The 27,184-nt window shown below is 51.4% G+C and overlaps 2 protein-coding genes across 3 annotated transcripts in view; one reads left to right on the top strand and one right to left on the bottom strand.

Annotated features, from left to right (window-relative positions):
• CFAP77 (cilia and flagella associated protein 77) overlaps positions 1-813 on the bottom strand; it is a 131,043-nt gene extending 130,230 nt beyond the window's left edge. The window contains exon 1 of the mRNA XM_045468280.1: positions 543-813. Coding sequence (XP_045324236.1) covers positions 543-734 — 192 coding nt within the window. The 5' untranslated portion in view covers positions 735-813. The remainder of the gene's footprint in view (positions 1-542) is intronic.
• Positions 814-3,295: 2,482 nt separating this feature from the next.
• Positions 3,296-26,226, top strand: TTF1 (transcription termination factor 1). Of its 2 annotated transcripts, XM_045467454.1 has the most exons (11): positions 3,296-3,406; positions 6,155-7,149; positions 7,355-7,581; positions 9,418-9,603; positions 10,787-10,865; positions 13,333-13,463; positions 15,590-15,824; positions 17,980-18,069; positions 18,526-18,591; positions 22,591-22,676; positions 23,591-26,226. In XM_045467454.1, exons 2-11 carry the CDS (start codon positions 6,173-6,175, stop codon positions 23,770-23,772), a joined length of 2,259 nt encoding a protein of 752 aa, XP_045323410.1. In that variant the 5' UTR covers positions 3,296-3,406; positions 6,155-6,172; the 3' UTR covers positions 23,773-26,226. The 2 variants fall into 2 exon arrangements, 1 of the variants encoding a protein (XP_045323410.1); XR_006709783.1 differs by lacking the exons at positions 3,296-3,406; positions 22,591-22,676; positions 23,591-26,226 and having other exon boundaries at positions 15,590-15,817.
• Positions 26,227-27,184: the final 958 nt, after the last annotated feature.

The raw sequence follows: 27,184 nt of genomic DNA, 5'->3' as shown, positions 1-27,184 counted from the left end.
GGGCAGATCTTCGCGCTCTTTTCTCCTACGGTTGTAGTTCTGGGTAAGAAGAGTATGATTGGGTGAAAATTAACTTGTGAAGTGATGCTTCCAGGGGAGACACAGAACGCTCGCCGCACTGTGGCAGCCCAGGCGTGCAGGGGAAAGGGGGAGGCGGCAGCCCGGCAGGTGGCGAGTAAGGACACAGTCTGGGTGCGCGTTCCCTGTGTGTCACCCTGTGGGTTCACCGGCAGGCTCCCGGGTAAACAGCAGCAGCCAACCCCGCGGGCTCACTGGGTGTCAGGCGCTGGGCGGGGACCACCCTGTGGAACTTTCTCAACCACTCCCTTTAATGAGCGCCATTATCATCCCACTTCGAGGATGAGGAAACTGAGGCGCAGAGAGGCGACGCGACCTGCCCGGGACCGCCCAGGGGTTCAGGCGTGTCTGGACCAGAGCGGGGCCGCGGGGGCCAGGGCTCGGCGGTGGAAATCCCGGCAGCGTGGGTGCCCAGCGAGGGGGCGAGCGCGGAGGGGTGGCGGCGGGGGTGGGGGGCGGCTCACCTTGACGATGAGCGGGTTCTGAAACATGGAATCCCGCACGACCCCCAGCCTCTCGTTCTCCATGCCCGGCCGGATGTCGGCCACGGTCAGGGGCCGCCGCGGGGGCGGGCAGATCTGGCTGACCGTGCGGCGCACCGGCTGCTTCTTCTTCCGTCGCCTGGGGTCCTGGCGGGAGCTCTGGGCCTCTGGCATCCTGAGGTCGCGGGGTGCCGACCCGCTGGCTGGGTCCGGCGCGCTGCCCTGTGGGCTGGCGGGCGCGGAGGTCCGACGCGCCCGACGCCGGTCCCGGACCGCACCATCCGGCCCCGGGGTGGTTCCCGGACGCCCGGCCCTCTCCGGAGGGGGGCGCGCCCACCTCGCGCCGACCGACTCTCCCAGGGAGCCCTAAAGCCTTTCATAAGCCCCTCTGGGTCCTCAGAGCGACTTCCGGGCCCTGCGCTGCGGATTGGGAAAGGATTGAAGATCAAGACCACCCCTTGAGGAAGAATGGGACGGTCTGTCTCCATGGCGACGGGACGCCAACGGCCGCGGAGCTGCCTGGCTTGGTTTTCTTTCAGGAAACTATTGGTGGCCACCAAAGTGCACCTGCTTAGAGTTTTCTCAGATAGGAGAAAACCCCAAGAATCGCCACTAGGTTGTGTTCAAAGCGACGGGGCTCTAGAAGTCCGTTTATACTTGACTTCCAAAACGAAGATACCTGCCTCCACCCTCCCCACTCCATATCTGGTCCCATTCTCCTCCCCTTTCCACACAGGCGCGCGCGCGCGCGCGCGCGCGCGCACACACACACACACACACACACACACACACACACAGGCATAGAGCGCTAAATTTTTCATGATGAAATAGAGATCTGCATTCCAGGCTTGATGTTACTGTTAATCCAATTGGGTGATATCGAATTAGTCACCCTCTTGGGTCCTCGGTTTTTTCCCCTGTGAAATGGGTGGGAGAGGAAAGTCGAGTGTTGAATGAGCTCAGTGGTATCCAACCTTGTGCAACAGAATGGAGGGAGGCTGAGAAATTCAGATTCACTGAAACAGAGTACCTGGAAATGGGATCTGGGAATGGACTGTTTTTAAATTTTGAAAAAAGAGTTTCAGTTTCAACTGAAAAGTTGAAGAGAGAGTACAGTGAAAACCCATATAGATTTCACCTAGGTTCACCATCCACAGACACACATTGCTGAATCATTTTGAAAATATCCGTTGTCAGTATCCTATGTGTCCCTAAATACTTCAACATGTATCTGCTGCCGAAGAATTCTCATACATTACTACAATGTCATTATCACGTCCATGGATCTTAATATGATACAACAGTGGCACCTGAAGCCCTTGAGGTCTGTATGCCAAGTTGAGAATCTGCACTTTTTAAAAGCCTCCCAGGAGATTGGCACAGTGCTTTTGGAACCACTGGCCCGGATGATCTCTAGTCTGCCTTCTAGTTCCAGCTTTTTATGGGTTCATTCACCCCCATCATCTTCATTGAATGTTGCAAATACCAACAAGACTCTGGGTAAGAATGTTCACCAGGAGCAATTTGCACCAACAGCAGACTTGCTCTTCAAGGCCTTACACACCAACAGTGGGTAACACCCACACTCCATTTCCAGAGCAGACCAGGCAGATTTCCAGCTGCTCACCCAAGGCCTGGGGCAGCCAGTGGGTGGTGGTAGTGTGTGTGTGGTGTGTGATGTGATGTGTACTCATGATTTCTCCAGCCTGCTTCGCTTCCAGACTTTCACGGAAATACAGGTTGTGCGCTTTTAATCAAAACTGCTGGGCAGCTCAAGCCCCAGGAAGTCACGTGGTAGGTGCAGGGAGGGGCAGGATAGCGGAGTAGTGGAGAGAACACAGGTTTGAATCCTGCTTGGGCCACGTAAGTCCCTTTGGACAAGTTACACTAAGCCCTAATTTTCTCATCCAGAGGGGGAGGCTGATAACACCCAATAAAGATAATCCTACAATCCCCACACAGTGTTGTTATCGGATTCAGTGAAAAACTAGTTGCCAATATGGTTATGTTTACTGTTCAATAAGTCTATAAAAGTTTGAGTGCTATATATACTGGCCTGGACTCAAAAGCTTTACTTTGAATCATAGGCCAAGTTTCTTCAGGACGCAGTTGAAACGGGAGGATTGGACTACATCTGCAAGGCTGCTTCTAGCTTCATCTGAACTTAACCCAGCAGCCTCTGCCCACCTCTGACCTGGACTTCCACCACTCTCCCCTGTATTCACTCCTTTCCAGCCGCCCTGGCCGTCTTCCAGTTCCTCCAGCGATCAGGTGCAGGGCCTTTGTCCTTGCTTCCAGCCTGGGACCATCTTCCATCTAGAGTTGTGCTCGCCTTTTTAGTCTAGAGCTCAACTCAAATGTTACTCCGCAAAGAGCTTTCCTTCCCTTCCCTCTAAAGTAGCACTCACTGCCCCCCACCCCCACCCCGTCACTCTCCAGCACAGTACCCTGTTTTCTCTCCTGCAGAATAATCTGAAACTATCTTGGCTGATCTGTTTCTCATGTCTTCCCCAGACTTGAGGTCTCACCACCTTGTCCACTCCGGGACTAGAACCGAGCTCGGCGCAAACTTGACTGTGTGGAACGCACGCGCGAGCTGGGAAGCCAGTTCCGGCCTTCGGTCCCCTCCCTGGGGTTTCAGGTCGCGCTTTACCCCACCCCCACTCCACCCCCTCCGACCCGAGGAACGAAACCCGCGGTCAACTACGCCTGCGTCAAGTCCCTGCGGCGGGCGTGTTGCCACGGCAGCGTGACGCCGAGGCGGGGCCGGAAGCGACGCACGACCACTTCCGCTTCCGCAAGAACGGCTCTTCCGGATCGGGAGAAAGGTGGCGGCGCCGTGGGAGGTAGGTTAAGGGCGCTTCTTGGTCGTTCCGGGTTCTTTCGATGCGCCTGTGGAGGTCGAGCGGCGGGTGGTGGTGCCTTCGCCTCGCTGAGGCCGCTTTTGGCTGAGGTCTCCGGGGGCGGTTTGCGCCGCGGCCGCCCCAGGCCGGCCCCCGGGAGCGGAGGCCCGGGTCCCGGGCGGGAGAGGATCGGGAGTCGGACACGGGGCCGGGGCCTCCCTCCTCAGCCCCGGAGAGCCCGCCGCAGAGCAGGGAGAGCAGGGGGTCTGTCGCACCCCGCAAGAACGAGAGAGCCCGAGACCAGGCTTGGGCACGTCCCGGCGGGGCGGGAAGCGGTGTGTTCCGAATCGGTGGGCGTAGTTGCTTGCCCGGTTGCTTGTCGGGCACGGTGGAACCTTTGGGAGCCGGACGGACGAGACCCCAGCCCTCGGGAGGCCGAGCGTGTCGCCGCAGCGCGAAGTACAGGAGGGCAACTGCAAAGCGGGAGACCGGACCCAGTCTAGCTGTTAAGAGAGGCCTTCTTGAGGAGGTGACTTTCGGACGTGGCCCAGTTAACGCGGAGAAAGGTCCCTCGGAAGAAGGAGCATCACGGGCAGAAGTTGCTTTTGGAAAGTCCTGGAGAATGAAAAAGAACGTGTGTATTCCGGGAACCGAAAGGAGCAGGGTGTCTGAAACCCAGGGAGAAATGATAGGTGGAGAGGTAGACAGGGACCAGACTAGATCATGAAGGGCCTGGTAGGTGTGTAAGGATTTGGGACTTAAGAATAACAGGGCAACCAAAAAAGTCTTGGTGGGGGAGTAAGTATGCAGTTAGTATGTTGTGCTGAGTTCCAGAGACCAGAGGGAGAAGCTTAGGAGGTGTTTCAAAGAAAGAAAGTGAAGGAGGTTGGGAGAGAGGAAGGAAAAAGAATATTTAAAGGAATTATCTGCTCACCTGTTCACCGTTCTCGCAAAGTCCTGAAAGATGGGCCAGGAAAGCGTGTATTGAACGTAGTGGCTTGGAGGTCCTAGGCGCCCTTCCTGGAGCAGTCTCAGGGCAGGAGTGGGGGGGGGGGGGAGGGCAGCTACGAAGGAGTGGTTTTGGAAGTGGATACAAGGTGAGGAAATGGAGAGAGCATTTTCTGTCTGAAGTTGTGCTGTGAAGAGGAGAAAGGAGAACAGCTGGGTGGGGCTTCAAGGTCAGAAGATGGTTGGTTTTCGTGGGTTTGTTTTGTTTTGTTGTAAGTTAGGAGAGGCTAAAGGTTGTTGGAGGGTTGCCAGAAGGGACCCGCTGCAGAGGGAGAGGCGGAAGATACAGGAGAGGGGTAGGGTCCCTAACTTCTCATGGGTGGTGAGGACACTTTGAATTGTGTGGCCGGAAGAAGAGTGTGAAAGAACACATCGGTTTATACCCATAAGCCAGATTCCGCAGCCCCAGGATCTCCCCTTCAACAGAGACACTTAAGAGCTTTCATTAAGACCTTTCTCCCCGATGTCACCCAAAGATGCATGGAAACTTTTTTTTTTTTTTTTTTACGTTTTTAGCAGAGGAGACTAACATTAAATGATTAGTGAAATAGTTGTTTAGTCTTTAAACTACATTTGGGCTAAGCGCTACCGAGGAGACGTATGGTTTGCTATGAAAGTATATTTGGAATGGACCGAGCCCACGGGGGTCAGGGAGCGCTGTCTTTTTCTCCTCTTCCTCCTCCTCTGTAAGTACTTACACATGTACATCCTTCAGTTGCTTGTTTTTGGACACAAATGAAAGCAATCTGTACCTTGGTTCTCCTTCTTGCTTTTTTTTTTTTTTTTTTTTTTTTTTTAACGTTTATTTATTTTTGAGACAGAGAGAGACAGAGCATGAACGGGGGAGGGTCAGAGAGAGGGAGACACAGAATCCGAAACAGGCTCCAGGCTCCGAGCTGTCAGCCCAGAGCCCGACGCGGGGCTCGAACTCACGGAGCGCGAGATCGTGACCTGAGCCGAAGTCGGCCGCTCAACCGACTGAGTCACCCAGGCGCCCCTCCTTCTTGCTTTTCAAGTGAAAAAGCAAGCAGCATTCAAATAAGTAAATAAAAATACAGCAAACACCCCCGTCGTCGTTACCCCCATTAAGAAATCAAAGATGACAGGTACAAGAGAAACTGGCTCCGTTCTTGTCCCTGATCTCTGAATTTGCCAATTAGAATTTGCCAGTTACTACTACGTATCCATGCAGCAAAGACACATACAATTGATTTGTGGGTTTTAAACTTAAGAGGCAAAGTATCATCAGGTATGTCTCTTCCTAACCAGGGAAAGCTTTTTTGAAGAAGTGATATTCAAACCAAGCTCTGAAGGATGAAAGGAGGCAGGAGGCAGGGAGGGTAGGAAGGCAGCAGAGGGCATTCCAGAAAGAGGGTACGGTATGTTATAAGACCGTGAGCTAAGGAAAGGATTATGGTATGTTTGGGGAACCCAAAAAAGACATGTGTGGCTGGAGCATGGAGTTAGAAAAGAGAGGTAAAAGATGGGGCGGGGTGTGGGGGGGCAAGGGCCTGATCATGCTGGGCACTCTGTTCTCTGTTAACTGTTCTTTACCGTATCCTAAGGGCAGTGGGACCAGACCGTAAATTACAGTGAGCCCCCTGTGCATTTAGAATAATTTAAAATTGACAGCCATGATTCCAGTCTTGTCATTTGTCGTATAATTTCATTTTTCTGTGGTTTTTTTTTTCTCCTGAGGCCAATGTTTAAGATGCTTTGCAAAAATAAACCATTGTTGTCAAGTTTCCCTACAGGAACAGAATGGAAGGAGGACCGAGCAGATTGGAAATTCACACCCCAGTATTTGACAAGAAAAAGAAAAAATACTCTGTATATAAAGAAGGACACCTAAGGAGTTCCCATGAAAGTTTCAGAGACGCTCCTCTGACAAGTGAACAGCGTCATATAACCAAGAGTAAAAAAAAGAGAAAGGATTTCCAGCATTTTCATTCTTCCCCTTTGCAAAAATCAGAAATTTGCGAGGAGACTGAAAAGACCACTTCTATACCCAAAAAGAATAAAAAGAGAAGACAGAAGGCTTTGGGGGTAGATGAGGAAACAGGCGTGGTGTACGTCCTGGTGGATAAAGAAAATATCAAGGACACGCCGAAGAATTTTAGGAGTGACGTCGATGTCGTGTACGTGGACACGAGCAAGGAACAAAAGCCGACACAAGAGCCTGACGCAGACGAACCGCAGTCCGTTCCCAAGTCACATGAAAATGAGTCCGAAGAACCGCATCATAAAGTCAGGGAGAAAAAGAGGAAAAAACATCGGAAGAACGCGGCATCGGGCGATGCTGTGCAGGAAAGCCCGCGTGCGAGCCTGCCCCTGCCCGAGGTGGAACCACCCCAGCCAGAAGCCCCCCTTTCCGTGGGCCCAGAGGGCGAAATTGCCCAGCTGCCAATACCCGCAGGTAAAAAAAAGTCTAAGAAAAAAAAGAGAAAAATTTCACACAACCAGGAATTTGAGGCAGTGCCCAGGCCTGAGGGTCTGGAGAACGCGCACTCCGAAGGATGTCGAGGGGTCAGCGGTGTAAAGAAAAAGTCTAAGAAACGGAAGCGAAGCTCTTCTGCTGAAAGCCCCGTAGCGCCTGGTGGGGAGTTTTCAGCGCTCGCCGCCAGCTTGGAGGACGCGCACTTTGATTCGCTGCTGGGAAATGGCACCTTGATTGGAGAAAGGGAGGAGCCCAGGCCACGGGAGGAGAGAACCCAGGCCTGTATGGGAGAGGTGCAGAGGTAACGGGGGGATGTTGTGTCTTTCGATGTGCGTCTTCTGTGTGAGTTCTGCCTGTGACCTCTTTATCTAGCGTGTTCGTGGCAAGCTCCGACATCCCTCCTTGCTCTCACACTGTCCTGGTCTGAAGTGAGGGTCACTTTAAGCACTTGAAAGCCACCGGGGCAAGCGACGCGTTCACGTGAGTCCGTCCGATCTTGTCCGTAGGTTGGAACCCACAAACAAAGAAGAAGGCCGTCTGGAAGTGGCCACAGGTTCCGAGACGAGATACTTACCCGAAGAGTCGAGAGATTTGGGCGACTCGGATGTGGATTTGGACTCGGCCGTGAAGCAGCTCCAGGAGTTCATCCCCGACATCAAGGAAAGGGCCGCCACCACCATCAAGAGGATGTACCGGGATGACTTAGGGCGGTTTAAGGAATTCAAGGCACAGGGTGAGCTGGTGGGACTTGAACAGCTGCTGGGCTTTCCTGTCTGCGTGAGGAGCCCCCGACGCCGTTTGGCGAACGATGCAAGTTGTCTAGATTCAGCGGCAGCACCTTCTGGCCGCTTCCTGCCTCACCTCCTGCCGGAATTGTTGTCCGAGCCACGAGATCAGCCAAACGAAGGGGTCTGGGTCTCCTCCGCCCAACTTCTGGTAGGGGAGACCCGTCTCCTTCCTGATCTCACTCACTGTGTTGCAAGAACCTCCCAGAAAAGTTACGGACTTGAGGAGCAAACCTCAAAGCTGAGGCTGTGTGCTCCGAACGAGCGGTATTCACTGGGCTGTGAGGGACCCAGTACACCGGTCCCTGGGAACAGTAAAAGCAGAACCTTAGCCCCGTTAATCATGTTGAAGAGGTTTGTTTAAAAAAAAAACAGACAAGGGGCGCCTGGGTGGTGCAGTCGGTTAGGCGTCCGACTTCAGCCAGGTCACGATCTCGCGGTCCGGGAGTTCGAGCCCCGCGTCAGGCTCTGGGCTGATGGCTCAGAGCCTGGAGCCTGTTTCCGATTCTGTGTCTCCCTCTCTCTCTGCCCCTCCCCTGTTCATGCTCTGTCTCTCTCTGTCCCCAAAAAAATGAATAAACGTTGAAAAAAAAAAAATTTAAAAAAAAACAGACGAAGGAAGGAAAATGTGTTTAGAGCAGCATCTGTGGAATGCTCCCATTCTTTTTGTATGTTTTACGTCAAAATTTTTAGGCGTATGTACTTTTTAAAACATATTCTTGAAATAAGTCTAAGAAGGGAAAAGCCATGCCATACATAAGACCATCAGTACATAATGGAACTTGGTTGCTTTGAGTTACAAAGAAGAATAGAACGTACAGTTAAATGACCTTATTACCCCCCCCATCCCCCATATATTTGCGTAGAGAATATATGTGAATATTTGTTTCGGCCAATTTCACCATACTTGCCTTTGGCCGGGGTGTGTGTGTGGCAGAAGAGATTAAGAGGGGACTTCTTAAAAATTTTTGTGTTTTTTTTTTTAAATGTCAACATGTTTTTAACATTTACTCATTTTTGAGAGGCAGAGAGAGAGTGTGAGTGGGGAAGGGGCAGAGGGGAGGGAGACACAGAATCGGAAGCAGGCTCCAGGCTCTGAGCCATCAGCACAGAGCCCGATGCGGGACTCAAACCCACGAACCGTGAGATCATGACCTGAGCCGAAGTTGCATGCTTCACCAACCGAGCCACCCAGGCTTCCCTTAAAAAAATTGTTTTTAACTTTTATTCATTTTTGAGAGGTAGAGACAAAGCGCGAGTAAGGGAGGGGCAGGGAGAGAGAGAGGGAGACACAGAATCTGAAGCAGGCTCCAGGCTCTGTCCTGACAGGCTGACACCAGCGTGTTGGGCTTAAATCCACCAATCACGAGATCATGACTTGAGCCATGACCTGAGCCGAAGTCTGACGCTTAATGACTGAGCCTCCCAGGCGCCCCGAGGGGGGGACTTTGAAATGTTTATTTCCATACTGCTTGAACTTTTAATGAAAATATATTCCTTCTTAATAAAAAAATGACTATTTTCCAAAGAGATTGATGAATTGGGGAAGGTCACTCTGGAAGGGGATGACGGAGCAGACTTTGAGAGGAGAATGACTAAAATGGAAGGGAAGCTGAGGGTCACAGTGGGGAAGGGGGGAGCTAATGTCAAGTGCACACCTAGGGCTGCTTCTCAGCAGGGCGTAGCTGACTGGGCGCTGTTGTAACTGCTGAAGACTGAGTGGTGGGTTTGCTTTTTCCTTTGTTACTGACAATGCCTACTTTTTCTCCCCACCCCAATCCTAGGTGTCGCTATTAGATTTGGCAAGTTTTCTGTAAAGGAAAATAAGCAGTTAGAGAAAAACGTGCAAGAATTTCTGTCCCTGACCGGAATTGACAATGCAGACAAGCTGCTGTATACAGACAGATACCCAGAGGAGAAATCTGTGATCACCGACTTGAAAAGAAAATACTCCTTTAGACTGCACATCGGTAAGCGTACAGCCGTTTTCTTTTTGACTGTCGCCAGCCTTCCAGCCTTAGCCGGGTGAGGCACGGTAGGTGTTCGCACAGCGCCCGGCCGATCGGTATTTCCGTATTCGCGTCGCCAGCCTGTACTCTTGGGGGTTTGGAATGCGTTCGTGTCTCCCAAGCGTAGTGCTTTTCCGAATCTTGTAGAAAGTAACACAGTCAACTTGTAGCATTCCTGCTGGGCAAGGAGTGTGGTTCTGGTTTCTGCTCCCCTGCTCTAATACATGCTGTCTTTCGTATGCTGGACACAGCACACTCAGATCTCCTGAGTTTCCCCGAGTACAGCCTTACGTGTGCTTTGTCGCTGGAACCCTCTTCCAGCGGGTGTACTTGGAAACTGAGACAAAGCCATGAAGCAGCATGGGATTGGACAGAAAGGAAATCTATGAATTCATTAATACATTTATTTCTTTCTTATTATTAATGCCTATTTATTTTTGAGAGAGACAGAGCATGAGCCGGGGAGGGGCAGAGAGAGGGAGGGAGGCACAGAATCGGAAGCAGGCTCCGAGCTCCGAGCTGTCAGCATGGAGCCCGACCTGGGGCTCAAACTCACGGACCGTGAGATCGTGACCTGAGCTAAGGTCGGGTGCTCAACCGACTGAGCCACTCAGGCGCTCCCCCTCCCGCGCAAAATCCATGAATTGAAAGAGGATGATTTCTTAGGTGTTCTCCGGAATGTGCAGGGGCAACCAGAGTAGTGAGCCCCTGTCGGGGGGCTGTTTGGTGCTTAGAGTGAGGAAATGAGTAAAGCCTGCTCGTTCAAGAAGCCCTCTTGTTCATCTTGGGGAAAAACTGTCGGCACACGTCCTCCACGTTAGCATTCTTTCCCCTTAACTCAAATTTTGTTAACATTACTTTGGTTTATAAAGAACTTTTCCCTCGAACGTGGTAGGTAGACTGGAAGCTGGAACCTCGACATCCTAAGCCCGTCGTTTGCAGAGCTCTGCAAGGAAACTGGTGATCGCGGGTGTCTGCTCCTCGAGCCAGCTCTCCGCAGGATGTGTGAAATCCCGGCCTCGACGTGCGGTCCGGGGTCGTGGGGTGGAGAGGGGCCTGTGCCGGGTTCCTTTTACAACCGTGACTCCATCTCAGGCCAGGCCCTGTGTGCCACACTGACCACTTGCCTTTCTTCCGACTTTAGGGAAGGGCATTGCCCGGCCCTGGAAACTCGTTTACTATCGAGCAAAGAAGATGTTTGATGTCAACAATTACAAGGGCAGGTAAGAAGCCTTAGCAGCTTGAGACACAGCATTTCTCTGGTGCTTGCTGATCATATAAATCAGAACGTTCACAACAGATTAGAGGTGGTAAAAAAACAACAACAACAACAACAACAAAAAAACGAAATCACGAGGACCTTTGTGTGTGAAACGGGCCTGCATATCTGCGGTGGGGTGAATGTCTTCAAAGCCCATTTCAGTTTCTACCTTTTTAGTCAAAGTTTGTGATCTTCCCCTGTCTATTTATTTTTTATGTATTTTTTGAGAGAGACAGAGCATGAGCGGGGGAGGGGCAGAGAGCGAGAGGGAGACACAGAATCCGAAGCAGGCTCCAGGCTCTGAGCTGTCAGCGCAGAGCCCGACGCGGGGCTCGAACCCACGAACCGCGAGATCACGACCTGAGCCAAAGTCCGACGCTTAACTGACTGAGCCACCCAGGCGCGCCAGTCTTCCCCTTTCTAAATCCCTGGCTTTTCCTTCGTACTTCCTCTAGCACTCAGCGTGCCGCGCCCCCCTTAATGTTACTTACAAGGTTTTCTTTGCTCTCTGCTGATGTGCAAGCTCCCTGTGTACCCGAATGTTCCTTCTCAATGCGACGTTCCCTCCAGCGCTCAGCCCGCTTTTGGGGGTTTCCAATGAGCGTGTGAAGGCAGGGTAAACGCCAGCCAGAGGTCCCGTGCGAGCGGTTCGGCAGCGACACTGCTTGGTGGTCACTGCCTCCTCCTTCCCTCCCCAAGTAAAACACCCAACTATGTTTTGTTCCCAACGTTCCAGATAAAACCAACGTGGATCGGGTGTCGGCTGTGGGTAAGCGCTCTGCTCCAGGACGGAGGGAGAGGCAGGAAAGCGTCGGGCCCCTCGCTCTGAGGGCCCAGACAACAACCTCGTGGACTTGACCTCACTCTGGGAGGCACGTTTAGTAAATGTGGCAGGGTCGTTTGGGTTCCAGGTAGCTGCACGATTTGAAAGCAGGACCTACGTATTATGCGACCCCCAAACACCGATACGCCCTTGGTTTCTTTTTTTTAAATTCTGACCAAAAGAAGTAAACCGGAAGCAGAGGAAAAGGTTGCTCACAGACTAAAGCCCACGCTCCCCTTTTCCCCAAGCCCCGGGGCTGGACGTCTGTGGACAGAACTTGAAGGAAATTCACTAAAGATGACATTTTCAGCGGGACGTGAAAGAAAGCTTTGGGTAAATGAATGGTGGCAGCTGAGGTGACAGTTTTCTTTTTTTTTTTTTTTTTTTTTCAACGTTTATTTATTTTTGGGACAGAGAGAGACAGAGCACGAACGGGGGAGGGGCAGAGAGAGAGGGAGACACAGAATCGGAAACAGGCTCCAGGCTCTGAGCCATCAGCCCAGAGCCCGACGTGGGGCTCGAACTCCCGGACCGCGAGATCGTGACCTGGCTGAAGTCAGATGCTTAACCGACTGCGCCACCCAGGCGCCCCTTTTAAATTTTTTTTTTCAACGTTTTATTTATTTTTGGGACAGAGAGAGACAGAGCATGAACGGGGGAGGGGCAGAGAGAGAGGGAGACACAGAATCGGAAACAGGCTCCAGGCTCTGAGCCATCAGCCCAGAGCCCGACGCGGGGCTCGAACTCACGGACCGCGAGATCGTGACCTGGCTGAAGTCGGACGCTCAACCGACTGCGCCACCCAGGCGCCCCTGAGGTGACAGTTTTCTATCTGTGACATAAGCGTGGGAATGAAAGTTTTAGCAGAATACAAAGTCTGTATTCTAATTCTAATTCTAATAAGAAAGTTCATTCATTCGTTTGCACCACATGGTTTGTGTGTGGTAACAGTTTGCCCTTAGAATGTTGGCTTTTTTCTTAAAGTTTATTTATTTATTTTGAGAAAGAGAGGGCGCGCGTGTACACGTGAGTGGGGGAGAGGCAGAGAGAGAATCCCAAAAATACAGTTTGGCAGGCGCCTGGGTGGCTCAGTCTGCTAAGCGTTGGACTTCAGCTCAGTTCATGATCTCAAGGTTAGTGAGTCCGAGCCCCGCGTTGGACTCTTTGCTTTCAGCACAGAGCCTGCTTCGAATCTTCGGTCTCCCTCTCTCTCCCTCAATTTCTCTCTCCCTCCCTCCCTCCATCTCTCTCTCTCTCTCTCTCTCTCTCTCTCTCTCTCAAAAAATTAAAAAAAGAAAGGGGCACCTGAGTTGCTCAGTCGGTTAAGGATTGGACTTTGGCTCAGGTCATGATCTCGCGGTTCGTGGGTTCAAGCTCCGCATCAGGCTCTGTGCTAACAGCTTGAGCCTGGAACCTGCTTTGGATTCTATGTCTTCCTCTCTGCCCTTGCCCCGCTGACACTCGCCCCGTCTCTCTCTCTCTCAATCTCTCTCTCTCTCTCTCTCTGTCTCTCTCTCAAAAATAAATAAATATTAAAAATTAAAAACAACACAGTTCTTAATCTCACACTTGATCAGAACTATAGCACGTTTTCCCTTCCTCCCAGGTACAGCAAAGGAGACATGGAGAAATTAAAGATCTACCACTCCCTGCATGGAAACGACTGGAAGAAGATTGGCGAGATGGTGGCTCGAAGTAGCCTCTCTGTTGCCCTGAAGTTCTCCCAGATCAGCAGCCGTAAGTGAACCGTCCGTGCTGCCCCACCCCGCGAGCAGATAAGCCCCCGCGGCCCCAGCACGGGCATCCTGGCAGGCCTGTCTTGTGGGGGGGCCGTGACGGTTGACTGCTGAAGCCGTTCTCCCAGCTGTCTCATTTCATTTCTCACCCGCGATTGTGAAACCATGCAGCCTTTATTCACACGACCGATTTCTTATAATTTTTCAAGTGTTTTTTATTTATTCTTGAGAGAGAAAGAGCGAGACACAGAATCCAAAGCAGGCTCCAGGCTCTGAGCTGTCAGCAGAGCCCGACGCAGGGCTCGAACCCACGAGCCACGAGATCACGAGCTGAGCCGAAGTCGGACGCTCAACCGACTGAGCCGCCCAGGTGCCCCTCACGTGACCAGTTTCTGCCACGCCTGGGTTCAATAACTTTCAGCTCTACCCGCCGGCCTGACTGAAACCCTGGGAGGCTGGCGGGTAGGAGAGCCAGGGCGGAGGAGGTCCCCTCCCGCAGAGGACAGGGGAGACTGCTGGGAGGGCAGTGACGCGATTCAGTCGGCCTGTTAGGGACTTTTCCCAAACCTCCTGTCTCTTTTTCTCCTCTATCAGAAAAACTTTGTTGGTTATAGTCTTTACGTTACAAAATCCCCAGTTGCTTTATAAGGAGACAGCCCTCGGATGCCGTTACAGTGAGCACGGGGGCTGGCATCTGTGGCCCCGGGGTGACTGGGAGCCATGTCTTTCGTGCCACCACATCCAGCCGTGACGCCATGCAGAGTCTCAGTGTGGCCAGTTCTTCTGGATTTGGTGCGAGTGTGTGAAATCTAGATACCTTTTTTTTTCCCCCCCTGAACTGTTTTGATTTTTAAATATTCAAATTATTGAGAAAAAGTAACGTCACTCTGTGGGCCAAACCAAAGATATTTGTAGGCTGGTGGTTTGAGGCCTCTTCCTTAGCCTGACTGTGACCATCTAGACCAGGAAGATGGACCACGGACGGTTCGAGGCCTTCCGCAGATGAAGGCTTCAGGTTCAGACGCCTTTATCATTGTGATCACTGGAGCTCAGTTTCACGCATTCACTTACTTGGTTCCCATGAAATGTTTGAGAACCTCACAGAGTCACACGGGAGAGGTTACTCAGAAACAAGAAAAACAACTTTTTTGAAATTAAAAAACACACATTGCTTTAAGAAAAGACAGTTCTGTTCTGATATTGGTTCTTTTTTTTTAAAATTTTTTTTTTTTTCAACATTTATTTATTTTTGGGACAGAGAGAGACAGAGCATGAATGGGGGAGGGGCAGAGAGAGAGGGAGACACAGAATCGGAAACAGGCTCCAGGCTCTGAGCCATCAACCCAGAGCCTGACGCGGGGCTCGAACTCACGGACCGCGAGATCGTGACCTGGCTGAAGTCGGACGCTTAACCGACTGCGCCACCCAGGCGCCCCCTGATATTGGTTCTTAAACAGAATCGTTGGGAGGCGCTGGGGTGGCTCAGTCAACTGAGCATCAACCTGATACTGGATCAGGTCATGGTCCCAAGGTTGCGGGGTCGAGCCCCGCTTGGGATTCTCATTCTCCCTCCCCCTCCCCCTCCCCCTCCCCCTCCCCCTCCCCCTCCCCCTCCCCCTCCTCCTCTCCCCTGCTTGTGAGCTCTCTTTCTCTAAAGTAAAAGATAACAATAAAGAATCTTTGGCCACTGTAGTGGTTCCACTGTAATTTGCACGTAGCTGTGCTTATGGTGTTATGTTTGTGTAATTGAGATGTTGCCCACTCTCTTCTGAAAAGTCCTGATTTATCTTCTTTTTTTTTTTTAAGGCTTTAGAGTGCCTTTGGGTTCACAGTAAAATCAGAAGGTACACAGACGTCCCATCTGTCCCCCGCCCCCCCACACACACAGCCTCGCCCATTATCCGCATCCCCCACCCGAGTGGTGCCATTGTTGCCGCCCGTGGACCCTCACTGACCCATCATAATCCCCCAGGGTCCGTAGTTGATATTAGGGCATACCCTTGGTGGCGTACGTGCTGCGGGTGTGGACAGATGTGTAATGACACGTATCCGTCGTCATCGGTTTGTTTTCGACGTTGTGTGTGAAGACAGACGAGAAACTGTAAGGTTGTCCTTTTGTGTCTGTAGCGAGAAACCACGGTGCTTGGAGTAAGACGGAAACCCAGAAGCTAATCAAGGCTGTGGAAGAAGTGATTCTAAAGAGAATGTCTCCCCACGAGTTACAGGAGATGGATTCTAAGCTCCAAGAGAACCCCGACGGCCGCCTGTCTATTGTCAGGGAAAGTCTCTACAAGGGCATTTCTTGGGTAGAAGTAGAAGCCAAAGTAGAAACCAGAAATTGGATGCAGTGTAAAAGTAAGTGGTAAGTTTTAAGGCTTCTTAAGTGAATTTCAACAAGATACCCCCTCCCTCCCTCCCTCCCTCCGTCCCGCTTTCTCACAGACACCACACACGTCAGCAAAGTGGGTGGATGGGTGAAGTCACGAAGAAGGTCCACGTAACCGCTGTGCGGAAAGCCTTACGTGTCCAGAACGATCGTCACCAGTCCTCCGTCCCGGCCACTTCAGTATCCGTATCTGATCTGAGTTGGCGCTTAACTAACCTCGATTCCTTGCATGACTTCCTCGTAAAGGAACATGAGCCTTTTTAATACTGAATATTGACTTGCGGTTCCTTCACTCTGCTCCTGCTGAGTCTTTAGGAAAACCAAATAGTTCTCTCTTTGCAGCATGAGGGGGAAAAAAAATACGAATCTCCCCTTTGGGAGGGAAATCACAAGCACGGTGATGAGCAGGAGTTAGCCCTTTTCACAAACCTTTCAAGTTCAGCGGCTCCTCTCCTCACCAGAGCGAGACAGCCGGGTTCATCGTGCCACTTTAGACACGCTCGTCACATAGCATTTTCAGTCCTGACCTCACTGCACCTTCTTTGCCTGATGTGGCTTTTCCGGGCCCTGGAGAGACTCTGAGCTGGGTGGTCAGCTGCTCCGGGACTCCTTGGAGCGGTGGGCCTGCAACTCACAGCCCACACACCTCACGCGCAAAGGGAGTGCGGTCATCATCAGGTCAAGTAAGAGTGAGTTCAGACTGGGGTGCCTGGGTGGCTCGGTCGGTTGAGTGTCCGACTTCGGCTCAGGCCATGATCTTGCAGTTCGTGAGTTCGAGCCCTGCCTCGGGCCCTGTGCTGACAGCTCAGAGCCTGGAGCCTGCTTCCGATTCTATGTCTCTCTCTGTCTCTCTGTCCCTCCGCTGCTCACGCTCTGTCTCTCTCTGTCTCAAAGATAAATAAAACATTAAAAAAATTTTTGGAAGTTACCATGAAAAAAAAAAAAAATAATAAAGAGTGAGTTCAGAGTAGGCATGTTTTCTACTAAGAGCAGATTCCTAGATTATGCCATTTGTTATTCTGTCCTTCAGAATTCTGTCCTAGAGTTCTCTGTTTATTTTCGTAGAAGACTACACTCAGGGGCATAAACTCCAAAGAACAGATAATGATTGGGGGACAAAACATTTGATATGTAGGAACCAGAGCCCTTACTGCCCCTGTATTTTAGACTAAAAAAAGGAGTGTTTCGTAAGCCTCTGTGGGAGGACGATAGATCAGTGTTTAGAAAGGGAAATACCACAGAGCAGCCATGCTTCAGGATCAGAAGAATTAGGATAACATGTAGGGTTGCCTGTTTAAGAGAAAAGCAGGAAACTTGAAACTAGAACGTAGATTTCCTTCATGTAGTGTTGACAGGACCTCAGATGCTGCATTTCAAAGGAACACGGCTGGCCATTGAGAACGACAGCGTCACTCATTTGTGGATTGTGTATCCCCCGTATCCAGAACGGAACAGCTAGCGATCTGTCAGATTGTGACCCATTTTACTATTTGAGATGAGTGCTTAAAAAATAATTTTTAGCTGGGTTGCTGCTCTCTTTGGTTTTTTTTTAAATGTTTATTTTTGAGACAGAGAATCCCAGGCAGGCTCCGAATCGTCAGTGTAGGGCTCGAACCGTGCGATCAGGACCTGAACCAGAATCAAGAGTCAGATGCCCCGGGTTGTCCCTCTCTTTAGGAGCTCCGGTCATCCTTCCCTTCAGCCATTAGCTTTGGGCCTTAGGGGAGCCACCACATCATTTATGACTTTACTGAATCTTTCTTACGTCCCTCCATTTTAGAAGCAATCTTGAGTTTGCAGTTTCCTTTAGCACCTGCTGATGGGCCGACACTCTGTGCTCCTCCTGTTTGTAACTTCATTTTATGGAAGTTTCAGAGCACACAGAAATTCAGAACTCCCGTATCCCTCATCCAGCTTCACTAACCACCAACTTTCTGCCACTCTCTTTATCATTTCCCAGTTGAAAAGAAGAATAATAAGCATATTCGCGAAGGTGGCCAACGTTAGTGATGAGCTACACAACTCACAGCGTGGTTCTCCGTAAGGGTGACGTCGTGGAGGAAAGTGCGGGAAATTGCGGTGGAAACTTTAGCCCGGGAGGTGCACTATATTTTTTCTTCTTTGCATGCAGGACGGAAATTCTAACCAAGAGGATGACGAATGGTCGGGATGTGTACCGCGGAGTGAATGCCCTGCGGGCCAAAATCAACCTGATCGAAAGGTACAGCCAGAGGAGGTGATGCTGGGTAACTCTTTCTCTCTGACCCGAGAGTAGGTGTCCAGCAGCAGAAATCTGCAGTGAGATTGCTAGGGTTCAAACCTGTCTTCCCCCACTGCCTGTGTGTATGACCTGAGGAACTTTTGTGTGTGTGTGTTTAAATTTTTTTTAACGTTTATTTATTTATGAGAGACTGCGAGAGACAGAGCCTGAGCAGGGGAGGGGCAGAGAGAGAGGGAGACACAGAATCCAAAGCAGGCTCCAGGTTCTGAGGTGTCGGCACAGAGCCCGACGCGGGGCTCAAACTCCGTGAACCGTGAGATCATGACCTGAGCCGAGGTCGGACGCTCAACCGACCGAGCCACCCAGGTGCCCCGAGCTTGCCACGTTTGGGAGTCCATGAACATGCCCATTGTGCTGACTTGCGCTTGAAAACTTAATGTTTATTTTTTCTCCCAGGTTGTATGAAATAAACGTGGAAGATGCTAATGAAATAGACTGGGAAGATCTTGCTGGTACCATAGGGTAAGACCGTTCGGATAACGTTAAGCTAATTAAAAGATAAGAGATGACGTAGTTAGTGACCGTCTATGAGCTTTGGAAGCACCGGGCTGAAATCCACGCTGCAGGCGGGATTCGTGTGTAGGTGGTACCTTGCACATGGGGACTGGGAACCTCAGCTCTGGGTGCCGTGGGCCAGCTGCGCCCTCCCTCCCCGCCACCCCTCGCCGAAGACCCCGGGGAAGGGTGAACGAAATGTGTGCGGAGTCTCTTAAGAGCCTCACGAAGCTAACATGTTAAACGATTAGAGCAGAGATCCCACAAACCCTTTGCCCCAAATCATAGATTCTTAACAGTTTTTCCACGTTTGCTCTGTCGTCCGCCCTCCCTTTCCCATTCCCACTCCCTCTTCCAAGGGAATAAAGTAGTTTCGTTAAGCGCTTGAGGATTAGTGGTGGGCACCGTGCCCTAAACGAGAACATCATTACGTGATCACGGCGCACTTACCACGCCCAGGAAATTCGACGCCGATACGGTGCTGTGCTCCAAAGCACAGTTCACATTCAGTTTCCCCCACTAATAATGTGCCGGTAACGTCCTTTATAGCATTTCCCCCCGATTTAGGATCCGGTTCAGATTTACACGGTGCATTTAACCATGCGTCTCCTCAGTGTCTTTCCATCAGTAAAGCTCTTCTGCCTTTGCCTTTGAGGGCATTAAAAATGGGGGCGAGGACGGGCTGGTTGTTTGTAGAATGCCTCACAGTGGGAGGTTCTCTGCTGCCTCCTTGGGATGAGGCTTTGTGTTGGGGGCAGGAGCGTGCCGTAGGTGACCCTGCGTCTTTATCATCACATCATCTTGATGCTTTGGCTCTGGGGGCATTTGCCAGGTTTCCCCCTCCCTGTATAAAAGTACCCGTTTTTCTCTTGGGGATAAAAAGGGGCCGTGGGAGGTATTTTGAGACCATGTAAAGGTCCTGTTCCTCTTTAAGCTTCCCTAAGTAGTTTCGGTGGGGTGTTCATTTGCATCTTTCACCTGCGGGGTGAGGGTGAACTTTCCTATGTTTATTTTTGTTTTTTTTAATATTCGTATTCATTTTAGAGAGAGAGAACGCACACGAGGCAGGGAGGGGCAGAGAGAGAGGGAGACCCAGAATCCGAAGCAGGCTCCAGGCCCCGAGCCGTCAACACAGAGCCCGACGTGGGGCTCAAACCCACGAGCCGTGAGATCATGACCTGAGCCGAAGTCGGACGCTGAGCCGACTGAGCCACCCGGGCGCCCCCAGACTTCCCTGTGTTCATAAGCTGCCTCCATCTGCCTCTGCTTTGAGCTTTTGTTGCCTGTCACCCAGACATCGTGAATCCCTTCTTGCTACTGAACACAGAGGCCACCAGTCCCGATACCTGAATTTATTGCTTGCTGAGCAAGGGAGCCAGCCTGCAAAGCAGTCCCTGTACGAGAGCAGGTCATTGAGAGCTGGGGGTCTGGGAATCGGTCTCTCAGAAGTGGGGGTGTTAGGGGTTGAGTGGCCTTTAGTTTTAGAAGGGTGGACGGTGAGGCGGGGCTGCCGCTTGGCTGGCTGTCAAAAGGGTGACGCTGTCCTTGATCCACGAGGAAGGGCTGAAACTGGTTCTGGTGGTGATTTGCACCTTGGGATTATAGACAACGAACAATCAGTTTGGTTTTTTTAAGTTAGGGAATGGCAAGTTTGTCCTGACAGACCCTGTTAGGAGTCACAGACACGCTCATGGTTCCAAACCCTTCCCTCCCAGCGCACCTGCGGGGTGGGCCACTCACTGCTCCACGTGACGGGTCCCTGAGAGGTGAGGGTGTCGGGTCTCCCAGAGGGGACCCGGCCCGGCACCCGCCAGCTACCATCTTGAGAAGCGCTCATGACCGCAAAGCCCTCCCTTTGTAATAGCAGACGGGTTTTTGAAAAATTTGACTTCGCCAATAAATTTTTGCGTATTGTGTGATGTCACCATCCCCTCACATCACGATTTCCTTAGATTAAAATGGACATGTAGTGGTTTTTTTTTTTTTTTTTTTTTTTTTAATTTTTTTTTTTTTCAACGTTTATTTATTTTTGGGACAGAGAGAGACCGAGCACGAACGGGGGAGGGGCAGAGAGAGAGGGAGACACAGAATCGGAAACAGGCTCCAGGCTCTGAGCCATCAGCCCAGAGCCTGACGCGGGGCTCGAACTCACGGACCGCGAGATCGTGACCTGGCTGAAGTCGGACGCTTAACCGACTGCGCCACCCAGGCGCCCCGGACATGTAGTGGTTTTAAGTGAAATTACATATTTGAAAAATGGACTGTCCCGCTTAGGATTAATAAATCTCAAAGCCATAAAGTAGAGACTGTGGCATCTAGCCAAAGCTGTTTGAAATAGTACGTTCTTTAAGTTTTAATTAAAACAGTGAAAAAGAAGTCTAAACGTCCAGTCTCTCCAGGGTCTTAAAGCCTCCTTGTGAATTATTGAGGCAGGACGTAAAGAAAGCGTGTCTGCCTAGTGAGAGGTACTGCCTACTTCATTCGAAAACATCCAGATCCTTTATCGTGACTCCTAAGTCTGGGGTTGGGCGTGCGGAACATCCTGCTGGGCCCCCGGCACTGCAGGAGGAGGGCGGGCGTGGGGGCCTTAGAACTTGGACTTCGCGGTCAGACTGACCTGGCGTTGAGTCCTGGTACTCAGTTTTTAGCCGTCTTTGGACATGTTGTTCCCTAACTTGTTCTGAGCCTCGGTTTCCTCATCCACAAAATGGTTTGATAGGACCATAGTGAGGACCAAGGAGGTTGTGTATGGTGGACATGTGTAGCCCCGTGCCTATCGACACCGATCATTTCAGCTACTAGATTAGCTTCTGGCTGAAACAAGTAGGTCATGCTTTTATTGTCTAAGAAAAAGTCCAGGAAAGTAAAGTTAGTGATTTCCACTTTATTTATTTTTTTAATTTATTTTGAGAGAGAGAAAGAGAGTGTGCGGGCACTGGACGTGGAACCTGCCCAAGATTCTCTTGGGGCACCTGAGTGGCTCAGTCGGTTAAGCGTCAGACTTTGACTCAGGTCATGATCTCATGGTTCGTGAGTTCGAGCCCCATATCAGGCTCTGTGCTGAGAGCTCAGAGCCTGGAGCCTGCTTCAGATTCTGTCTCCATCTCTCTGCCCCTTCCCCGCTCGTGCTCTGTCTCTCTCTCTCTCTCTCTCTCTCTCTCTCTCAAATGAATAAACATTAAAAGTTGTTTTAAATAAAAAAGATTCTCTCTCCCTCTGCTCCTCTCCCCTGCTCGTGTGTGCGTGCACACTCTAAAGAATAAGTAAGGAAATAAAGAACGATTAAGATTTTGTCCGACTTATTGTAAATTGAAATACATTTGACTCACCAAAACATCATAAGCATCTGCGTTTTTTTTTTTTTTTTTTTTTTTAAGTTTTGCAAAATAAAAAGCAGGGGACATCTACTTTTGGATTGTGACAGATATGTATTTATCCTAGGTGTAGTGGTTAAGAGAGTGGGGTTTGGACTCAGACCACCCAGTTGAAGTCCCAGCTCTACCCCCTTATTAGCTGTAAGATCTTGGGCAGCTTCCCTGTGCCTCAGTTTCCCCACCTCCAGAATGAGGCACAAGACCGCTCATAGAGTGGTCGTGCCGGTGGTTTGTCCTTAGATGGGAAGATCTTAGGGCAGGGCCAAGTACAAGGTCAGCATCCGCTTACGTTAGCTGGTGTTACGCTTGGTTCCTGACCAGTGATTTAAATTCTCGTAAGTTAAGCAGGATCCATCTCGTGCTATTGACTTTCTTCCTTTTGTGTGTGTTCTTTTTAACCACGTGAACAACCGCTACCTCACGTGTGTCGTGTTTTTATCGCACATCCATGGGCACGATCGTTTTGCATTCCGGATTAAGAAAGTTACTTAACGCCTGCAGATTCTCCCGACTCAGTGTGCTTCGTACGCAGTAGTGAAGTGACCAGTTTTTAAACTGATGCTATCTTTTTTTTGTCTTTGCCTTTCTAAAGTGATGTCCCGCCGTCCTACGTTCAAACTAAGTTTTATAAGCTGAAAGCTACCTGTGTTCCCTTTTGGCAGAAGAAGACTTTTCCAGGTCAGTATTTCCAGTACTGTATTCGAATTGTTAAGAAGCCAGCAAGTGATGGCACATGCTGATAATGTGACCCCGGGCACGTGACTTCTGGGAACCTCGGCTTCTTCAGCTGTAAAATGGTATAAAGATTGTCAAATCCTAACCCCCACCTGACAGCACCTTCAAAAGTACCAGATGAGATAATAGATGAATCGTGGTCACCAGGGTGCTTGGTGCTTAGTGAGCACTCGGGAACCGTGAGTGCTTCTGGGTCACCGTCATGTGCTCACACGCACACGTGACGCATGCTTGCGTGCGCACATCACGTGGCACGCTCGCACACAGTTCCAGAAAAAGCGTACGATGCCCGGTTCCTTCTTTGCAGCCATTTGTGGGCGGTTTAGGTATTCCCAAACTCAGGTGGTCAGAGTCCTGTGGGGAACTGGTGGAAAACGCACAGACCGGGGCCTCATCCCATACACACCGAATCCTAACCTCGGGGCTGGGTCTGGAGGCTAGGGTTTTCTCGAACAAGCACGCAGGAGAGCCTCCAGTGGTCTGCCCGGCACCCGCGTTCGGGAGCCACTGGTTGGGGTGACGCTCTGCCACGGGGCGTACGATGAGCTACTTGTTGCATTCAGCAGACATCGCAGCCCGGGTTTGAGTCCTGGCTTCGTTGGCCCCCGCCAGCTCCGCGACTTTGGCCAAGATTCGTAATGTCTTTGTGCCTTGGTGTCCTCCTTTGAGGAACGGGTCACCTCGTAGGATTTTGAGGGTGAACCTGGTTGGGGGAACCTTAGTAAGCCAGTTAGAACAAGACCATGCTCGCCGTAGTAACAGCAGCAGCCCGCTACCCGCGTCCGTGCCCTCTGCCCTTTGACCTTGGGAAGGAGGCTTTGTACGCGTAATATCAAAATTACGTTTCTTTCCTTTAGAGATCATAGACTACCTTTACGAGACCAGTCTGCCTCTGCTTAAGGAAAAGTTAGAGAAGATGATGGAGAAAAAAGGTGCTGAAATCCAGACTCCCGCGGCGCCCAGGCAGGTGTTCCTACTCCGAGACATCTTTTATTGTGACGACACCAGTGAGGGAGAAGACGGGGAGGAGAAGAATTAAGGGGAGGACACTGTGCCTTGGGCACCCCTCCAGGTGTCGTTGGATTTCTTTGCAATGGGGCGGAGAACCTGTTTCCAGGACTGATGTTTAGGAGAGAGAGAAGGAGCCATGGCCACAGGAAGGGGATGACGATACCTTGCGTGGCGGAGCATCCCACGGTGATTCGCACACTCACGCTCTAGTGCGTTTGAGCGTGCAGGGAAAGAGGTGCGTAAGAGTCGACTTAATGCTTCCGTGCCGTTGGACACAATCACAACGAACGGTTCTCCTAAAACCACAGTATCCCCCGTCCCTCTCGTCGCGGCACAGGGTGTGGAGTCACGGCCCGTGAACAGTTCGTGCTAAGGATTTCAACGTACACGCTCGGCCAAAAGGGGAACGCTACCAGTTTTCGTCACCGTGCCTGCCGGCTTGCCTTCTGTCTTCCCAGTTGTTACTCTGTGTGCTCAGTGTGCGTGAGTATCAGGTGTGTGTTACCAGGGAGTTGTGGACCCGCTGGGCTCCCAGACTGGCTTCACTTCGCACGTCCCTGCCTTCGTGGGCGGGCCTCTTCCTGAGTGAGTCAAGTGCTCAAGGGTACGTATTCTGCATACGAGCTGCGTTCCCAAAGCCACTGAATTCACCTGGTGTCCAACTGGAGAGAAACCAAAACCCCAACCCCAGCAGACTCTTCCACTGCTTCCGGAAAATCCGGTTCTGTGAGATTTTTGGAGGGCTGCTGTGTGGGTCTGAGGCACAGCTCACACCCTGCAGGGTTTCAAGGATAGTTTTGAGTGTTGGGCCATTCCGTCCGCCAGGAAAGCAAAACCATTCCAGAGAGTTGGAACAGAGGATTCAACCTAGGGATTTAGGTTACAACGTTGTTAAACAGGATCGAAGACGCGAACGGGAAGGCTGGATTCCCGAGCAACGAGTGACTGAGGGGAGGCGGTTGTGGCCCTGCTAACGTGCCCTGTCCCCGTGCTGCCTGGGTTGTCTCCTGCTGCTGCCCTGGCGGGACCCTGTGTCTCCTCAGAACACAGCAGCTGCTGCCTCGCTCCTGCCTTCCATCGTCTCCCTCTCCTCCAGCCCCTCGGCAGAACCCTGCTGGCCCGGGGAGTGGGGTTCCAGGATTCTAGCCGCACCCGTCCTGGGGAGGACATAAGATGAGGGTGAACAGCGTCCCATGCAGCGACGTCGCCATCTACGCCAAGACAGAACTGCACTGTCTCCTGAGCATTCTCTCCAATGTCATGACTCTCGCATCACGACGTGTGCTGTTGGTTAATTCATCCGTGAAGCCAGATGTTTGCCCAAAGCTACCCTACCTGGAGAAGGAAGAATACAGACACAAGTCTGGGAGTCTGGTGACTCAGTGGTGACTGTATCCCCAGCACCTGTCCCACTATGGTGCAAGTAAGGAACACTCCGTAAATGCTCAGCAAACAAATGACTGTTTCCTTTGGGCAAGCGTTTTACCTTTACTCCCCTCCTACCTGGCAGACACACCGTCTCCATGCTGACGGGAACACAAGATCCTTTCAGAGGACGGTCGGGCAAAAGACATCAGAGCCTTAAGAATGGACACAAACTAAGATCCGGCAATTCACTTCTAGAATGAAAAGGACTGGTGCATAAGAAGGGCAACTTTATGATTTGAAATGGAAAAACACGTAAATGTTCCTTAATGGGAATCTGTTACTGTATATTCCTAGAATGGGATAGTATCCGATAATTAAAAACGAACATGATAGAGTGGATTAACATAAAACGAGGTAAACAAAATGAACCAAAGTATTTCAGAAGAGTAAATATTTTCAATTTTGTAAAAGTAAAAAAAAAAAAAAAAAAGGCGGGGGGCGGGGGTGGATTGTGTATATGTAGATGCATTAAAACGTATGGGAGAAGTTAAGCCCCAAATTTTGGGAGAGGTTCTCTCGGGGCGGTGGGATGGTGAATTTACAGGTTGGAACTCTCGATTCGCAAGTGCCGGGAGCTGGACCCAGATAGATGTAAGGAATCCGGGAGCTCTCAAGACCGAAAGGCCAGAGGAACCACTCGTCTTAAGTAAGGACTGGTCCAGCTACTTGGAGTCACCAGAGATGGGGTTTCTTGCGGATTCCCTGCTCTCCCCCCACCATCGCCCACTTCTCTTCAGTCCACACACAGCAGCCCCTTCACCCCCCACCTGTGTCAGCAGACCTGCTCCCTGTCCGGAGGAAGGAAAACAGCCTCTTCCCCTTGCTTTTAAGTCCTAGGCTTTGTTCCTAGTGCCCAAGTGAAAGTTTGTGCCCAACTCTGAAGTGTCCCTGGAGTCAAGGAGATAGGATGGTCTTCAGCCAACGTGAACACCCACCCCACCCCTGGAGCTGGGATTTAGCTCAGGATGCCTCTAGCAGCTGAGAGCGGAAATACCCCAGTGGGAAAAATCAGGGTCCCGTTAGCAGAAGGGGTAAGTGGACTCTGAGGAAGCAACCCACAAACGGGTGTTGACAGTGACTAATTGCCTGTGCTATGAATTTCACAATAGACCTGGGTACTTTTTGTAGAGGTTCTATTTTTATAACTTTTTCTCACCGATAACCTCCGTGCCTCTCCCTTCAAAAAGAAGTATGCACCATACAAACGTTAGTCTTTGCCAAACACGGCTTTTACGCACGCGAGTCCAGGAGGGGTACGGAAGAAGGAGGGCAGGGTAGACCGGACACGTGTCAAATGCAGACCCGGGAGAAGAGAAGACCGTGAGGGGAGCCGTGAGTGTGATTCGGGGTGTGCCCGCTCTGCGAAGGCCCCTGGCGGATGGCGCGAAGACAGCGGGCGGAAGAGAGATGCCCGGCGGGCAGCCCCCGCGGGGGTGAGGCCCAGAGCCTGGAAACAGCCCCAGTTTAGAGGCAGAAAAGAGCCAGAGGGGAAACTGCGTGTCGGGTCTGTACTTGGGAGGACGCAGAGGGGGAAGAGTGGACCCGGAGAGAGGGGAGAAGACCCCGCCCCTGTCCCACGGGAGAGCAGAGCAGGGAACAAATACAGTTGTTTGGAACACTCTCGCCTGTGCAGTATTGGAGCACCCGTCCCAGTTCTGGGCATCCCGCTTCTCGGTAGGCACGCTTTTTGGCGGTTTGTCTTCATGTGTAGACGCAATTCCCCAGCAGAGAGGAGGGGAAGGTGAACGTCCCAGACAGACCCAGGCCTGGATTCCCCTCAACGCTGCTTTCAGTTACTTTCAGCCGGTGAGGCCCCGCTAGGAGCTAACGGTGCGGGCCCAGGCCTGGGTTCTCGCCGGCCGCACAACCTAGCGCTTGCCGAGCACCAGTTCCAGGCCATTTCCTGAAATACGCGCCGCGGTCCTAATTCCCAGCTCACCCAGCAAGACGCCAGCCCATCAGTTGGCTCCCAGCGCGCGCAAGCAGTCCCAGGGTCCGTTTCTACTGCCCCT

The sequence above is a fragment of the Leopardus geoffroyi genome, chromosome D4 (assembly GCF_018350155.1).
Source record: "Leopardus geoffroyi isolate Oge1 chromosome D4, O.geoffroyi_Oge1_pat1.0, whole genome shotgun sequence".
Lineage (NCBI taxonomy): Eukaryota > Metazoa > Chordata > Mammalia > Carnivora > Felidae > Leopardus > Leopardus geoffroyi.
Note: the sequence above shows the minus strand (reverse complement) of the source record. Positions and strands in the feature narration are given on the sequence as shown.